The 19,467-nt window shown below is 29.5% G+C and overlaps 1 protein-coding gene across 3 annotated transcripts in view; it reads right to left on the minus strand.

Moving 5' to 3' along the window:
• LOC142324909 (glutathione synthetase-like) overlaps positions 1 to 19,467 on the minus strand; it is an 89,184-nt gene that overhangs the window by 21,118 nt on the left and 48,599 nt on the right. For all 3 annotated transcript variants that reach the window (XM_075366038.1, XM_075366057.1, XM_075366048.1), the window contains exons 6-9: positions 13,173 to 13,215; positions 12,563 to 12,636; positions 9,230 to 9,394; positions 4,490 to 4,643 (exon numbers count right to left, since the gene is read on the minus strand). In XM_075366038.1, the coding sequence (XP_075222153.1) occupies positions 4,490 to 4,643; positions 9,230 to 9,394; positions 12,563 to 12,636; positions 13,173 to 13,215 (436 nt within the window). The remainder of the gene's footprint in view (positions 1 to 4,489; positions 4,644 to 9,229; positions 9,395 to 12,562; positions 12,637 to 13,172; positions 13,216 to 19,467) is intronic.

Raw genomic sequence — 19,467 nt, forward strand, 5'->3', positions numbered from 1 at the left:
TACTTCAGACTCAAATACTTATATTACAATAAGGTTCAAATCAATTCATAAAAGTTAACACTCAGCATATTAACACTCTCAAAACCATTTTTGTTTATATCAATATTGAAATTTCCTAATATTGTATGATCTTTATTTATTTATTACCTATCAAACAGTTATAGATATCCTTAATAAAGATTTCCTTTTTATAATCATAATGTTGTACAAAGCACTTTGGTTAATATTTTTATTTTTTAAGGTATATGTATAGTAAATAAATATGCTAAATTATTTATTACTTTATGTGAAATGTTACAGTCAATAAAAACCACAACTCCATCTGCTTTGTTTAAAATGTTTTTGTTCATATGTAAAGTATTACCATTAATATCAATGAAATTTTTTTTTCGCTTTAACCAAGCTCCAGTACAAATAATTATCTTTGGTTGTAAGATAAGTTGATCTAACTAATTTAACAATATTTTGTTTCAAACTTCTTATGTAAACTAACAGTAATAACAAATCATTATCACTAAAAATCAGATACTTTTTCAATGATTTCTTCATTGACAGCATACTCATTAATTGAAATCAACTCAATTCCTTCTTCATTGCTAATATATATTATATATATATTATTAACCTTCTAGACTGCTGAACACAGACTAAGTATATATTAGATTGGGTTAAATGGATAATTAGTTTTTTGTAAACTTCTATGGAGAAGCAATTAATTTCACACAATTAATTTCATCATCAGCTAGGTGATGTATCAGTCTGCTTTCATATTTAATATTGAAACTGACACTTAATACACTTTTTAAATTCATTATTTTTGCATTCTATATCATGATGATTACCAGCACAAGTTCTGCAGGCAATTTCACCCGTACATTTTCTAGCTCTATGTTCGTAATTACAGCAGTTAAAACATAGATTTAGATTAAAATTATTATAGACTATGCATAATCTATAATAATTTCATACCAATAAACACTTTTTTCTATCAAAAGTAGAATGTAAGCAACAGCATATAATAATGCTAGTTAAGTGTCTTTTCTATTATTTTGATACTAAGTACAATCTTAAGACTATGTTGATAATTTATCTTAACTCATCTTCCTTAAATAATCTTTTGTTTTACTTTATTACATGTCTCCTCAGACACATTTTCACTTGTAGACTTTATAATAATTAATGGTAGATTGCTTATTATTTCAGGATAAATATTTTTTGTAATTTGAGAATACAACCTAACCTGTACAAACCTTTTTTGAGTGTAGGTTTTATGTTGTAGAATAATATTTTCTTTTAACTGTGAAAAGATTCCTTAATATAATATTTTTATTACTTAATTAGAATTAATTTTATTTAAATATTCAATCTCCTTGATAAATTCATAACCTCCAGTTTCAGAAAAATAATTATTTTTCTAAGATTGCTTAGATTTTAACTTGACAAAATTCTGTTTTAATGTCATATATTAACTTTTAGCTTGTTTACATTCACTTTCTGGTTGAACATTTATTTCTTTTAATTATTTAATTTTTTACTTCAATATAGCTATAATTATATATGAATCTTCAAAATTTAGTGAGGTTAGGATTATGTTCTCATCACATGTAAGTAAAAAAATTATTTTTATATTTTACATGATTTTTCCAATGAAATCATGTTTGTCGTTTGTAATACATGTAGAATACAAATAACTATCCCAGACGTATGATTACTGTGATATTTGAAAATAAAACATTGGAAGGGATTGCCTTATCTGGCAGATCTCCTACCACCTTAAACCCTCAACATAAATTTATATATAAAAACTAATAAAATAATGTTCAAAAAAAGATTTACAATATCAAATGCAATATTACAATTAATCCATAAAAAAAAAACAAGAAAGGAAATACACGTAATTATTTATTTGTTTTTTTAGTTTATGAAGGCAATATCCATTTAAATTAAATGAAAAAAGATCATTTTGTAGTGAATTTGTTAATTGTAACAGTGCAACAATTTCAGCAAATTAGAAAAAAACAAGTTTTTCCAAAGCCAACATTTTGCTAAGAAACATACTGGGAATAGTGTTCAACTCAGAAACAGAGGTGAGACCCCATGTTCAATTTCCAGCAGGAGTGACTTGGCCATAGAAATTTCCCTCTCTACTACACTACTGTTTGTAATGAGCCCCCCCCCCCACATTTCATGTGCTTGTGTAAAAAGATAACAGCCGCCATTTTATAATTTTAAGATTAAAAATTTGAAAACTCATTCAGTTATAATTGTTTCACAAACAAGTAGTGCTACAAGGTTGAGGTAAAGTATAACTTTGCTTCACAACAATGTAGATTTTTCAAAATTCTTCTAAATTTGTATGATATAATTTTTATGTACAATTACTCTCTTGTTTTTTTTTTCTTTTTTTAAATAAAACACAAAAAATATACTGCTATGAAAAAAAAATTTCAAAATATTAAAATAATTTTAACTTTGTTTACTTTCATCAAACAGGGGCAAATAAAGAATTCATAATAATTTTTCACTTTCATAAGGTCTCTAATGGTTTTCAAAACACAGAAAAATAATTTTTTTGGCCCACTACCCTACATTGCTGTCATTTAGGAGGAACATGGACAGGATCAACCCCTTAATACCTTAACAAAAACGTATTTACATAACTTACCTGTAAAAACTGTTACTTACTCATTTTTACATTTTAATATCTATGCTTACAGAAGAATACAAAAAAGAAATTCAGGTACAAGTTAAGAAAAGACTTTCCAAGAACTCGCTTCTAAGGTGGGTCACCTCACAAAAAGGCGAATCGACCCGGCATTTAATAGGTGAGGTCGAGCTGTGGATTGGGAGGGGATTTGATGAGCTGAACTATTGGCTCACCCAATTCCTGACCAGCCAGGGCTCATTCTGAGCCTACCTGTTCAGAAGACACAAGGTAGGTAATCTGGAATGCCAATATTGTGGTCAGAGGGACACACTGAACATGTCTTTTTCCAATGCATTAGATGGGAAAGAGAAAGAAGAAGATGTATGGTGATTAGTGGTCAGATAGATGCAGGCAATGTTATTGGAGTAATGCTAGCAGATAGTGATAAATTCTTTTGTGGTGTCCAGCTTTGTATACAGAGTGCTGCATAAGAAGGTGCGGGATGCAAGGAGGTGAAAGACAGCCTCTTGTGGGGAGCTGTTTGTCTGTGTTTACACAGATGGGCAGTGGTGTTGAAGTGGGGGGACTCCAGTAACCCTGAGCAAGCGACGAGTAGTACCAGTATTCCAACTGAGGTGTTGAGCGATATGCAAGTATGTGAGTATCAATTTCAAGGTGAGTAAAATTGCAGTTCAAGATCGTAATGTAGTAGTCAGAAGTGTAATCAATAGTCTTGGTGGTGGGGGGGGGGACAGCCCTCAGTAGAGCTGTTGTCTGTCTGTGCTTGCACGGGTGGGTGGCAGTGGTGAAGCTGTAGGACTCCTGGGCATCCCTGCTTTGGCATCCACAGGCTTGTGCTATACTTAATTGCAAAACCACCTCTGGGTGGAGAAGAACAGTGAAGTAAGAGTTTTGGTCGGTAGGGTGCAGGCACATGACCCACTGACTTTGTCTAATGGTGAATGCATCTTCCCGAATCAGCTGATTTGGAAGTTGAGAGTTCCAGCGTTCAAATCCTAGTAAAGTCAGTTATTTTTGCATGGATTTGAATACTAGATCGTGGATACCGGTGTTCTTTGGTGGTTGGGTTTCAATTAACCACACATCCTAGGAATGGTTGAACTGTACAAGACTACACTTCATTTACACTCACACATATCATCCTCATTCATCCTCTGAAGTATTATCTGAATGGTAGTTACCGGAGGCTAAACAGGAAAGAGAAAGGAAAGGGCGCAGGCACACATAGGCTCTTAATAACATCTAGCCGAACCTGTGTGAGTCTGACACTGCCCCAATAGTGAGGGGTACGTAAATGGTATTTCTCTGCAACACTGATAATAAAAAAAAGAAAAGAAAAATACTCTATTCTACACTGTAAGAACAGAAAATCAGTACCTAATCTGTTTTCAAACTTATTACCCCTCACTTTTTATTGCTATATTAAATTTCTCTGCTAATTAACTACTACTTAACTTTGTGTCATTAACTATTTAACTTTATTAACTATTTAAACATCAGCAAAAAGTATATAATCACTGTTGATTTATGAAATAAACCTCATCAAAGGGTGTTTCTGATATTTTATATTTGCTAAATACAATTCAGTAAGGTTCAAAATGTACAAATATTATTTAGAACTATCGTATTTTTCAAAAAGTGCAGTTAGTAATCTGGGAATGTACATCATCCTACAGATACTCTTCCAATGATATCATTTTCTAATAGGACTAGTAACCTAAAATTTGCTTGATGGAGTTATATATAAATTACATTGCTGAATGTTCACAGACCTGTAAACATGCTTATTTTGACCAAAAAGGTAAATAAAAATAGTTTTACCTTTTTTGTGCCAGCAAGGTGATAGTGTATACTTGGACATTTTATTGCTGATGATCGTTCTGCCAGAAGGCGAGCATCCCATTCTTTTTGACTATGAAACTGTAAAGGTTCATAGGCTGATCTATAATAAACAACAGCTACCACTTCATTGTCACTGAAAGCAATAATATAATAATACAAAAAAAAATACTTATAAATAATTGCATAAGAGTTTCTAAACCTAAATATCAGATTGTGATATTTTAAGACGGTTTTAATGACTCTTACATCTTTGTATATGAACTAAAAAACTGACAGGTCATCATTTGCAAATTTGTGAACTTGTTTATGCCATATTTTTTTATTTATTAGAGAAAATTTGTGTAAATATGTGCAACAAACAATTTAAGATTCCTTTACTTGATCCTGAGTTATAAATTTTACTTTAGAAAAACACAAAATGATTAACAAAAGGAAACAAAGAGGAATGCTCAATTTTTTTTCTTCGACAACATTTCTTGTTCATTCTGATATAAGAAATCTGAAGATGAATACCATTTTTGGATTATATAACACTGTAAAGAAAACAATGCAGCTTTGTTTCATATTGACAATACATTGATAAAAAATATGCACACTAATATTTTGGTAATTATTTTTTTTTACGAAAAATATAATATTTTTTTTTTGGACTACGGACATTGTCCATTATGGTCATTAGCCCACCTCAAAACTAAAATGTTCCCACAATACCTGAAGATAGTGACCAAATCAGAAGAAAAGTCTTGTTAAAACAGATCATCCAAAGTAACAAACTTGTCATAATACAACATTAAAAACTCCAATTTAAACACAAAATGACAAGAATGTGTCATTTAACCTTACTACTTAAAAAACATTTAATCCATTTCTAAGGAAATGTGGTAGTCTATCAAAACAGGTGAAGAGATCCTGCAATTCTTAATAACGTATCTTCTTAATAGTAATTTGATTTTTTAATTGCAAAAATGCTGTGCACAGCCTGCAATAAATCGTTCATAAATGGAACCAATCCAGAATAATTTGTTGTGACTGCAACTTGAAGTTTCAAGGTGCCTGTGAAAACCTGAAAATAGATGAAATCGATTCCTACAATAAAAATAAATGGAGATGCAAATCATGCATAAAAGAGAAGAGAGAAAGCTTGTTTCTAGAAATGTCTGCATCAAAGGGAAAAATCTCACTAACACAGGTGGTCCATCTACTCAATGAAATGAGAGAAGACAGCAAAAGAATGGAGTGAGAACTAGTAAAATCTACCAACCTTTGTCACACAGATATTGAAGATGACCTTGAGAAAATTAATCTTCAATAAAGACAATTATCCTTTTCTTGAGAAGATCTAAACTCAGTCAAGAGAAATTAAATGTAATATACAATCAGAAAAAAACAAAATAATTTTAAAACACAGTTGTTACACTAATGTAGGTAATTTGTAAGCTGCAAAATGAATGTATATAAACATATGTTACAGAGTACTTTGGCAGTGTATGCATACAATATACTGTATCTTTATAGAAAGATGCACGTTAAATTTTTGCTTTATACAACTTGTCCCACCAATCTTTCTCTTGGTTATTACACATGTAAAGCACCTGAGGATACAAGCCCACTAATCAGAGTTGATTTCAAAAAAGAAAATGGTGCTTTAAGGGTATTATAGGGTTACTTTGCATTTCAGTAGGAATGGCATGATATTCAGGTTGGTGAAATATAAAACAGAAAACCACTTTACACCTAACTAAAATATTCTACATGTTAAATTATGAAATTAAATTATCATAAAATATTAATAATGTAAAAAAAATAATAAACTTTACATAAAATTGTGCCAAACTATCTGCGCACACGACCAGGCAGCCGACTGATTGGCGAACGGTGGAGAGAGGGGTTTCTCTTCCAAAAACATTATGTTGACTGTCTGTCAGCATGACACTTTCACAGTGTCTCATTCAAATCAATAAGCAATGACTCACCACAGTTAACATATTATTATATCTATGGTATTATTATTATTACATTATCGTATTTAAACTAATATTTATCTAAGGATTTACTGATGCAATGACTAATGTCAACATGCAGTAGCAACGACCAATTATTGTAGTTTGGTGACTATGTTATAATTCATTTTTAAATAATTCTCCCCCAAATATCCTTTTATAAAACTACAAACAGATTCTATAAATTAACAGTCTTCAATCTAGGATTGCGAAGTTGTGTACAATCGTAAGATTTTTATATAGTAATCTTCCTGTAATAAATGAAATAAAGGGTTGCGATAGTGATTTTATGCTTACAAACAATTAATTTTATGGTAGTTTTGTTGGTACTAATGTAATATATAAAAAGTTTGTGTTTGGAAAAAAATTTAAAAATGGACAACAGCATTCAATCGAAATTGAAAGGACACATCATTCATAGTCAAGGCAGAGAAATTATTGTTAATGTTTACAAGTTTATGAAGGAAGAAGCAGATAACAAGGCTGTGACAATTATTTTACAAAAAGCTTGAGGAAGAACTGCTGCAGCAAGTGGTGTGTCTGAGTGTGTGGTGACAACAATAGCCAACTGAAAAAAATAACAGATAGTAATGACAACAAAACAAAACATTTTTCAACACCTGCCAAACAACCAACTTCTAAAAGGCATAACAGGACTGGAGGACTTCGATAAATGTATGGTAAGATGACCAGTTTATAATTTTCACCTGCAAAAACATTGCCTTCCTAGAGTGAAAATTTTATTACAAGAGCTACAAAAGATATTAACTTTCAATGGCAGAAATGCAGTTTAAAATATATTCTAAAGGATCTTGGCTTCCAATGGAGGACCCAAAATAAATTTTAGTAGTATAAAAATATTATAAGTAAATTTAACAGAAAACTACTACTTGAAACATCAGACGTTCAAGAACAAAGAATTTCTTATCTGAGGGCAATAAAGTGTTTCACAAATTAAGGACGGCCCATAATTTATCTTGATGAATCATTCATACTTAGCAGTCACCAAAAAATCAATTGTAATCAGAAAATTTCAACAACGGTGTCCGACATCCAATCTCTAAAGGGTACAGATTAATAATTATTCATACTTACAGTGAAAAAGGTATCGTCCCAGATGCCTTGACAAAGGAAAGCAACAAATCATACTGGGGACTATCACGATAATGTAAAGAGTGACATGTTTATGAAATGATGAATGAAAGAAAAATTGCTGCCAAATTTGGATCTAAGGATTATTTCAATTATTCGACAATGCTCCTTACCATAAAGCTCAAATCGATAACACCCTGAACACAAAGAGCAGAAAACAAGATAAGAAAGATTTGCATGTGAAACACATTACTTTCACAATGCTATGTATGTGTCTGAGCTTTACAAACTGGTAAAATTGCACAACCTAGATTTTGCTGCTATATCCTTGATGAAGTTGTTCAACAGAAGGGTCATGATATCTTAAGACTGCCACCATATCATCCGGATCACCACCCAATGGAACTCATATGGGCTGATGTTAAAAGCTATGTCGCTACATCTTGTAGTTTTCCTCAAGTTCAAACGCTAACCAAAGAGAAGATTGCTAGCATGGGCCAAGAAGACTGGGTAAGGAAGTGTGACTACGTAAAAAGAATTGAATACAAGTACTTATCAAAGGAAAGTGAGATTGGCAACCTCGTTAAATCATTCGTCATCTCATTAGAGTTAATTCTGACTCTGAGAGCAGTGATGAAGACTCAGATGACATGAGCATGGATTGAGGCACTTGAGTGAAAAAAAGAAGGTACTTGAAAAAGTAACCAATGATGTTTTTTCAATTTGTATAAAATATGCTATGATTAATACTTCTTTATTATAACTTGATTGTTAAAATAGTGCTAATAGTTAAGTGATATATAAAACCATAACATTTTTTTAACCATTTCATTGTAGGGTAAGTACAGTAAAATATTGGTTTTTACTGTTATTATAATAAAATTTATGAAATAGTTGTAATTAATTGGCAGAAAATATGCTTTTAACTATTGAACTACCTAAACTATTACAGTAACATACTTGGTCATCGTATTTTATTAAATAATTATGCATTTTATTGGATAAATTGGGATTAAAATAATACGTGATTTATGCTGTACATAAAGTACCTGTACTATGCTGTAGATAAAGATCATATTTTAATTTTAATATTATTGATTCAAACTAAATACACTAATTAACAAATTCATAATAATTATTTATAAATTACATATTAATGAGATGTATTATCAAATAGTTTAATCCTGATGAATGTTAGTTCAGAAGGGCTCTAGGGGCACACTGCCACGTTGTAATGGGGACCCAACTGCCACTGAGGGGAAGCCCAGTCTAATTTCAATGGATAAGCTGCAACTCCCTGACTACAGCCAAATCGACTTCGCAAGAGACCAGCTTCCGAACCCAACAGCCTCTTTTCACATCTAACGCAAAAACAGCCCTTTTCAGGACTACCACAAGGTTTTAAATTAAACATGCTGGCCATTCGGCGACAATACACACACACTCACTTTCTTTAAAAATATATTAAAAAAAATTTTATCTAATCAAGAATTTCTTAAAATAACTCTTTTGTTAATTCTTTACATGATTAAGACAGAATTTTTTTGAAAGATGTTAATGCTACAGTAACCTCACATAATCTTTACAGAATAATTCCAACAAATTTGAAAAAATTGTTGATACTCACATAATTAAATTTTTATCTGCATCCAATGTAGCTCTTTGGGCGAGATCTGTAAGAGTTCGGCGTATAACTCTAGTTTTTGGACTTAATTCCGAAATACGAAATTCATGAAATCGTTGATCGCATATGTTATACACAACATCCTCAATTACCATTAGAATAACAGCCCTATGCAAACATACACATAACCAGTTTTAATAAAATATAATTTTATCATACCACTACCTTTATAAAATATAAAATAATTAAATACGATCAAAAATAAAATTTTTGACATTTCAATCCACAACTATAAACATTTATGTTCAAGAATAATAATCTCATTTTTAGGGTTGCTGATAGATTAATGTCATATTAAATTCCTAACTATAATAATATATTTTTGTATTATGTAGGGTCAGCAGCTTAAGGCAGATTTTCACATATCTGATGCTAATACTAACTTCTATAAAAAGCATACATATTAATACAACAGTGTTCTTAGTTAATTATTATGGATACAGCAGTAGTATCTCCCCTCTCACATCAGAAGCAAACACTTCCACCATGCACTAACAACTAATAGCCTGCCAGGCTCAAGGCCTAGCTGATAATGTATTTTTAATAAACAAGATAAAATAAAAACCAATTTAAAAAAAATGCACACATGCTTAAAAAGTAAACATCAAAGTACACAATGCATAGTATACATTATGCATTCCTAAAAAGTATAAAATTATAAAAACCCAGATAACCTTACATGAATCAATGTTCTACAAACTTTTATGCACCTCAGAGCAAAGTTTTTGTGACCAGTATCTTACCAGCCAAAATGATTTTACAAAGGAAAATTACCTATTTCAAATTTTGAAGCACTTTTCATTAAAAAAGTTTACTAAAAAAAAAGTTAATATTTAATTCATTAAAATTTTTTTTACTAGTAGTTTTATAATTTCCTTTGATTTTTAACTGGAGATCATTTCTTCAATATTATAAAATGAAACGCATATAAAAGTGTAAAAAAATTACCTAAAACTCTCCAATATGACCGAACAATTAAATGATTAGAGATTATCTTTGTATCAAATATGGAAATAATTTAAAAAGTGTTCTGCAACTAAAAAAATTTTCCCTAAAAACTTGGCTAAAAATCTTGGAATACTTTGAGTATGAAATATATTTTTATAGGACTATCAGCATTAATATTGAAGTTTTGCATCAATTAATGTAGCAAAACCTTTAAAAATATTCAAAATAAATGCCTTTGGGTAAATATGTTAAGATATTTACCTGCTGAATACACCAAATAAAATTCTAAAACATTTTTCACTCTGACTAAAGATTGAATTACATGTTGTTTTTCTTTTATAATAAAATTTTGGGGTTTATTTTTCTGAAGGAAAAAGGTCATTGTTAAAAATTAACTTAAAGGTTAATGCATTACCTTTAAATACCACACAGTATTTGTAATTATGAAATCAAAATTTTTCTCTGTATCGCAGATCTGATAATGGTATAACATGTTCTGAATACAAATTTAGTAAAAAAATAAATTGAACTATGAAGTGTGGTAATTGAGGGGAAAACTTTCACAATTTTTTACTAAAGAAACACACTGTTATAAAAACCTACCTCCAAATGATATATTTTCATTATTTTAATTAATACACTTTTATGAATAAACCATTACTAAAAACTGCACCATGGTACTATACAAAGAGCTCATGCAGTGTATCTGACGAGCCAATCTACCAGAGCAGGAACAGTTTTACTAATAAAAAAAGAATTATTCATAAAATATTTTTTTTTTTAAATTTTTAAATAGAATTGAATGAATCCAGCCTCATAATGCAATTCAACTAAGCAACATTCCTTCTGGACTCTTACCATTCTGGCAAATCAAAACGTCAACATATGACCTCTTCATTTAAGTTTGTTTGTTGGATATCTTTTATGTCTTATATATCTCAAAATGTAATCTTTAAACTTTTTCTTCACTCTCTTTTGTAGTTTAATTGCACATAGCATTAGTTGTAGGGTAAATTATTGTAAGCTAAGCAAGCTCTTAACGATTTCCACTTGTTTGATAATTCATGTTACGGGCTATATATTTATTCATAGGTTATGGGTACCATCCACACAGCTAAGTGTAACAATTTATTTATTATTTTTTTAATTTAGTAGTCAAAACTTATAATATAAGCAACTTATTTTAACTAGCCACGCTGCTTAGTATTGCAAATACTAAGCAATATACTCTTGACAAGCATAAATTTTAAGTCAATTAATCAAGAGTGTATTATTTATTAACAGTTCAAAACTATAAATAAAAAAACAATTGTATCTATGCTTCTTTCTATTTACAGCAAAAAAAAAATATTTCATCAACACCCTACAGCATTAAAACAAAAAATAAAATTTTATGCGTAACTGTACTATATTTAAAACTAATATTACATCAGTACTAAAATTGATATATATTTAAAATACTTGATGTATACTTAAAATCGATATTATATCAGCATTTTGAAACTATCTTTGGCTGAATGAATGTTAAGAATCTTACAAGTTCTGTTGGATTTCCAATGTACCTTTTAAAACCAAATATTTGCATGTTTTTCTGATCATTTATTTATTATTTTTGTTAAATGAAAATATTAAGGATGATTATATCTCATACTAATATCGTGATAAGAACACCACAAGTAAAACTGCATAATATAGCCTACATTGTTACTACTTGATCAATATCAATATGGGGTATTATATCTTACTACATCAAGTTACTTCAATTATTATTCTAGTGGTATTTTGCTCAAGTTACAGACAAAAAAAACAGTTAAAGATGCAAGAAAATTTTGATAAGTTACAGAAAATTTATTTCAAAAAGTCTGCAATAACATTAGGTTTCCATAAAAATTAAGTATACAATTTCCACGAACAAGTTCAAAATGGCAGCTTTAAGAAGCTCATTTCTAAAATGTTGAAGATACACTTACTTTCATTGATTTTATGGAAGAATTTAAATTTCCTGTACTAAAAATAATAACTCTTATATATTACCTTTTTTCGGATTTTTATAAACTAAAAAAAAATTACTGTCTATTCATTAAGCAAAATATGAATATTATGATTTGCTTGTTGCTTGTCACTACATTGCTTATTAATCTGCCTGCTTCTATTATGATGATGATAGGTAGTTTTCCCAGATAGTTAAGTTTTGTCTAATGGTATAACCAAAATGGTAAACATTTAGTAATTTTCAACTTATCAAGTTGACAGAGATATTTATTAAGTTCTAAATTTCTGGATAGATAAATTATACAAAATATCTTCAATTAACACTATCATACTCACTTAGGATTTTTAAACAACTTCCATGCTTCAATTAGACCACCGCACACTCCCTCCAACGCCCTGTTTTCTGGCAACTAATAAAAAAATTAACATTTATAATAATTAAAATCTATCCTGAAAATATTTTATTAAAGCAAGTCTTACTGATTACAGTTTTATTACTGTAATAACATTTCCTCAATGCAATTAATTGGTAGTACTCTTCTTGAAAAAATTAATTTCACCAGCAGAATAGTTTGTGGAGATAAACTTCTGTAGACTGCCTCAATTTATTACATTTTAACGCCATTAAATCTTCCATATGTCACTTCCTTTTTATGTATCTTTCCCCTACTTGTATAACAGGATTTTCATAGCATAGTTTTTCTTCTACTCAACAACTTTAATCTACTATAATCCTCTTTCATCTTAGTGATTTTACTACACTACCAAACTTTTCCCATATATACACTATAATAACTATATATAAATAACTATAATTACAAGTTAGAAAATAGCTGTAAAAATAGTAAATATTTCATAAAATTAAAATACTATAAGTAAAAAATTTAATAAAATGGCATAGATGACAAAAAACTCTTATTGATAAAAAAAATTTATGAAAACTTACATTTTTCAATTTATCATAATGGCCTAATTCCTGAAGAATAAACCTGAAAATAAAATTACAAAATTATTAATTAACCAATCAATTTCATACAAATGGGAAATTTTAGTCACTTCATTCAACTAAAATCATTTTATCAATCCTCTCTTACAAAACGAGATAAAATTCTTATTTCATTAATTTTATTTTGTGCAATTTATTACAGCATTATAGGAAAATAATTTTTTTTAAATTTATCTGATAACTTAAACAAGCCTTTACTTTTTATAAAGTGAAAAATATAGCAATTTAATTCCAAAAACAAACCACTTTATTTTAAAAACTTATTGACTAAAAAAAAGTTATTCCCAGTTATAATATTGTTAGTATTTTTAATGTAATTATAAAACAAGTAACCAATACCCAATTATAATACAAATTATATCTAAACAGCCAATCTTAATATAAATAAGTCATTGTATATATGTAAGTTTGTTCCATATTTCCTAAACCACAAGACCAATCAACCAAACTTGAGACAATTACATACTAAATGAGCAAAAATACTGTGGGTGTTAAACATTCCTACCATACCTGGTACTTCAAGAGGGGGTGAGAGAAGCAAGGGGTAGAACTTAGCACCTCTCACTAAGGGGTGAGGGGTGAAAACCTTAAAACACTATAAAAGTTTAAAATTCTGGAACATTTGGGAATATTCTAAAATATTTTCTAACACTATTATATTTTGGAAATCTGAATAAACTTTAACTTCCTAAAAGTTAAACTAACTAAATTTAATTTCCTTAAAATTTCTAGAACATTTTTGAGCATTTTAGATCATTCTTGGATATTTTTTTAACGTTATTGCAGTTGGAACAATCTAGAACATTATAATATTTTATTTATTTTTTAATTGCTGATCATTCTACACATTCATATTCTGGAATATTCTAGAATATTTTTTGCCACTACTATATTTTGGAAATTTGTAGAACTTCCTAAACGTTTCTACAATATTTTGGAGCATTATAGATCATTCTGGGACATTTTTTTAATTGGAACTTCTATACAAATTTTGGATTTTATAAATGTTTGTAGTACATTCTGGACCATTCTTGTAATAGAGTAGATCCTGAAAGTTCTTTAACAATATAAAAAGAAGGTATGAGATGTCAGTTTGAACTTAAAAATACATAAGTTATGATCAAAGCCCAAGGTATAAAACTTGGTTTCTTGATAGCAAGTGAATTCAGATCATAGAGTTTACTGAAATTTCTGACATTAACATGAAGAAGTGTAAAAACATTCACAAAACAGCTTTATATAGCGTATTCCAGGTATGGCTTACATTATAAAACATTGGCTTACCAAAACAGCTCTTTATCCAAACTCCACGGGAAAAGTCAAAAAATGTTTTCTCAACTGTTAATGCCTTTCATTTTTATGTCTGTCATCAGTATGATAAAAGATGATTAGAGGTAGTGGGCTAGCTGGGGGATATTGGGTCTACTTTAGATTTAAATGTCAACTGGAAAAATCAGGTTGAATGGTCAATTATGGAGAAATTTATGAAATGTTTGGTTCTTAAGTGAGTTGCAAGGGGCATGTAGGATGGGGAGTTCGAGTTACCTAGGTGGTTAGGGACTGCTTGGACATTTTCTTGTCGCCAAGATAGGTGCTCCATAGTTTTGTGTTTGTTCAGTTATTTTGTAATGTTGTTCAGTTAATTTTTTTGGTAGGGCTATAGCTCAAAATTTAAATATTTTACTTCTACTCAGTTTTGTTTGAGTAGTTTATTTTTGGTTTTGTTTTGTATTTATTGATTACGCTCTTACACCAATGGGAATGTCATTTGTGGCATTTACATTGGTGGCAACCTGATGTAGGCCAAGCTGTTAGCCGAGAGATGTTATTTTATTCAGTCTGTGGGTTTAAAAAGATGACCTTTGGTAAAGCCCATCAGGGATAGGAGGGATAGGTATGGAGGAGGTGGCATGGCGACTGGAATCATCACATGGCGGGATCTTTCCCTTTGGGGTCAGGATGCAGCCTTAAACTCTATTGTGTTATAGTTTGAAAGCTGTTTGATTTGAATGTATAATTTATATTTGTACAGTTGCATTAGTTATTTGTATATTGTACATTTGTATATGTCTTCATATACAACTTATGGCTGTCTACAGCATCTTTCTCAATGCTTACAGCAGGATTAATTAATTAAATTAAATTGTATATTAAAGTTATTTGAATAAGTATATCTGAACATTTATATATTTATATTAGTTATTGTACTGTATAGTATTTGAAAGATTTAATTATGCATTCTTTCTTCAAACTCCTCATGTTTTCATTCAAACCATGCTATTATACGGTCAGAAAATGTTAAGAATTCAGTGCATTTCTTTTCTAAAGCCAATTTCATTATTAATGCAACTAATTAACTGCCTAATAATATCACTTAATCAACATTTTTTTCAATTACCAAGTTCATATTTCAATTAGCAGTTATTTCAGTTATGATTAAAAAAAACCTATGTTCATTTTTAAAAGCTGAATATTGAAACAATTAAAATGATCATTATGAAATTACAGATGAAGTAATATTTTAAAATTAAAAATATGACAAAATATTTCACATCTGTCTTGGAAATTAAAATGAAATCTTTACTTGAAAACAAGTTGTCGGCTTAAAGTTTGAAAATATGGTAGTCATCTGTGTACCACCTGTATAGAAAGAAATTTGTATTCTTACTTAAGAACTGAACTTAACACAATTCCTTTATAAATTTAGCAGACCTTCAATCAGATGAAATTAATAAACACAGTGATTATTATATTAAACATCTGATCCTAATGGACCTGAATCAACAAACAATTATTTCAATTCAAATTTATTTTTTGTTATTGATGAAATCAATATTAAATTATGTAAATAATAATATACATAATAATTAACATTATGTATTTAATTATGTACTGAAAATTAATAATGATAAATACGATGACAAAAAATCCTTCAGTATTTGCAATAAAGAAATTACATTTTTTTCAATGATGATTCAATTAATTGTGGTATGAAAATGGTATGATCTTGGTTCGATTGACCAGAACAGCCAATTAAAACAAAAAAAGAAGATAACATTTTTTTTACAAAGAATACTAAACTGGTGGAAATATTAATGAATGATTTCCAATCTCTGTACAAATAATCCGAAATAAGCAGCAACTCCTACATTCGGGGCATAACATAACATATAATACAATTTATTACAACATAAACCTAGGTAGTAGGAACCGTTAAGGAGCAAGCATAAAGGCAAGAGTGTAATGTTTTATTACAATAAACTATATTCATGTGTACACACAAAATTATATGTTTGTTATACATTTTTAATGTTTTGTATAGGTATGAAAGTAATAACATAACATAGATTACTGCTATAACAGCAAACTTGTCCGTCACTATATTTTATGATTGTGACAATATTTTTTTTTTTTGTTTTATTTAATTAAGATCAAAAAATAGTTATAAAATGTGCCCAACCTGTAGTCATTTAATAATATTATACAATTCCTAGTATAAATAATAGTATATTATTTATTCTGTATAACTTGATAACTTTGAAAATCTTTTACAAAATAAATCTGTGAAATTCTTCCAGTTCCACCACACCCCTTGATACTTCCTTGTCCGCGCAGCTTATGCACTTTAATTCCGATGTATACATACTTTAACTGTTTAGTAACATTCTCTTTTTTATTCATAATTTAACCTTGCATTTAACTTTCAATATATTAAAAATTAAAAAAAAAATGTATTGGTCATAACATTGCTTGCTATTGGTAACCACTATTGGATACCAATAAAGCGGGCAGAATGCAACTAAAAATCTTATTTAAGACTGCACATGAATTTTAGCTATGTGTGGTACTCCTGTTTTCCTATCTGTAACTGATTGGTACATTTTGTTTTCAATCAACTAGATACTGTTTAAAATAAACTTTGCCAAATAAATCATCTTCTAAGTGCATAAGAAAGTTCAGGTGATTACTTTCGATTTTTTTTTACAGTAATAAATCTTTCACAAAAATTTTACTAGAAAAAATTGAAACAATTCAGTAGATTTAGATTGCACAGAAACCATTTTAACTTTTAATGGTGATGGGACCATCTCTCATGAGCAATGATCAATTACTGATAAATGGATCAATGGAATGAACTTAAGAACACACCAGATTGGTGAATAACCCTATCTCTGAAAGGACCTTCTAGATCCATTACTAACTGAAACTCCTAAATCAGGATTTCATTGTAGAGAATATAGTTTTTGAATATACCCTATCTTCACAGTTAAAATTTTTGAGCCCTCTCTCTTTTTGGAGCTTTCAAAAACTGGGAAGGCTAGATACTGGGAAAAACAATAGTTATTATGGACTAATAAGTAATAAAAAATTAAAATTTTTCATTTCAAACTGTTTAAAAGTTAAGGGTTATTAAAGTTACTAAATTTCTCAGAGCAATCTCCACTACAGTTACAATAGTATGAGCATAAATGAAATGAATAGTTGAATTTATTTTTGCCATAACAGGTAAACAAAAATAAAAGAATAAATTTATTTTATAAAATGTTAATGTAATTTTATAAAATTATTTATAATTTATTTTATAAAATTAAAAAATTTATTTTACAAGATTTGTGAATATATAAGATGAAGTGTCCATTGATGATTAATTATTTGATGAAAATAAATAAAATTAATAATAATAAATAGTGATAACATGATTCTTGTACTGACAAAAGTGTATCAGTATTTGGAATAAAGAAATGACTTTTTTTAATGATAATTTAATGGTAGTATGAAAATGGTAAGATCTTGACGCAATGGATCAGATTGGCCAGTTAAAAAAAAAAAAAAAAGGTAACAGAGTTTTTTGCAAAAAAACAGTATTTTGGTGAAAATGTAAATGAATGTTGACTGATAAATGAATAAATGAACATTGAGCTAATAAATGAATGATGAAATGAATATAAAATAATGAAAAATGATTGATAAATGAATGATGAGCTGCTAAATGAACACTGACTGAATGTCTACTGTCACTTGTGTTTTTAACAAGGAGGGGAAAGTAATTTTTCTTTTTGATGTGGAACGGGCTAATGACCACAGCAGTCGATGCCCCTAAAACTTAAAAAAAAATAAAACAAATCCAACCCTCCATGCAATGGACTGGTTTTGCTGCTTGCTGCAGGGGCAGGAGGCATGAACGTGATCTATTTTTGCTGATGCTGGGTGGAGTGTGGACGAGAAGTGCCCATCCCTTTTCCCCGCTGTGGAGCCAGGTTAAGGGTGGGTTGCTGTGACCTTGCTCTGCCAAAGTCTTATGCCATCTAGTAAGTCAGTCACTTCAGCCCTTGGGACTGTCCCATGGATAAAGTTATCGAAGCCCATACTGCTGCCAACAAGCCCTGGGATGTCAGTATTGTGGGTCAGGCAGTACCAGACTCCTTGGCCCCCAGGTTATGATTTTGCAAAGCAATAGTAGAATTCCACCAGTCTTCCTCTACAATGAAAATCAGTAACACTAGTTTTGTCCAATCTGAACTGTTCAATTCAATTAAACAATTTCCATAGTTAATACTACTTTTTACCAGACTATGAGTGTACTGCAAATGAATTTCAACAGTTTTTTAAAGTTTCAGAAAAAACCTTATTAAAGTATGTTATTCTTTCACAGTACACATTTTAAGCAGAGCCACCATTTTCTATGTCATGGAGCCAACCTGAACTTCGGACAGTTTCAGCTTATTTTATTATGTTTATATTATTTGACTCAATCATAATGTATGACATGTTATAATCAAAATATTTCCAGTAAGCATTTGCAAATTTGTATAGTGTTAGGTAGAATGTCACACTTAATATCGTTATTTACACTGAATAGATATATCACAAAGTATATGTAAGAGTAATTTGTACAATGTGTTCCAAAAGTCCCTTTAACCACCCATAATTTAAAAAAAGTTAAAAATCAAAAATTGTAATTTTTGTAAAACTTATAAGTTCATAGAATTAGGGGTTATAACTATCATTTTATCCAGTTTAATAATTCAGCTAATAATGAATATTCAATAAAATAATTATACCGTAGCTTAAGTATATCAATAAGATTAAAAATTACAACAAATTGATTTTTTTTTTAATTATTACAATTTGCTCCAATCTGCAATAACGTATTTAAAAAAGTTACATAGTTGTTGTAATTGGTTCTCCAGCAGCAAAGTGTTCTATCTAGCACAACAAATGCTGCAGCTGTTTT

This window comes from Lycorma delicatula, chromosome 1 (genome assembly GCF_047948215.1).
Source record: "Lycorma delicatula isolate Av1 chromosome 1, ASM4794821v1, whole genome shotgun sequence".
NCBI lineage: Eukaryota > Metazoa > Arthropoda > Insecta > Hemiptera > Fulgoridae > Lycorma > Lycorma delicatula.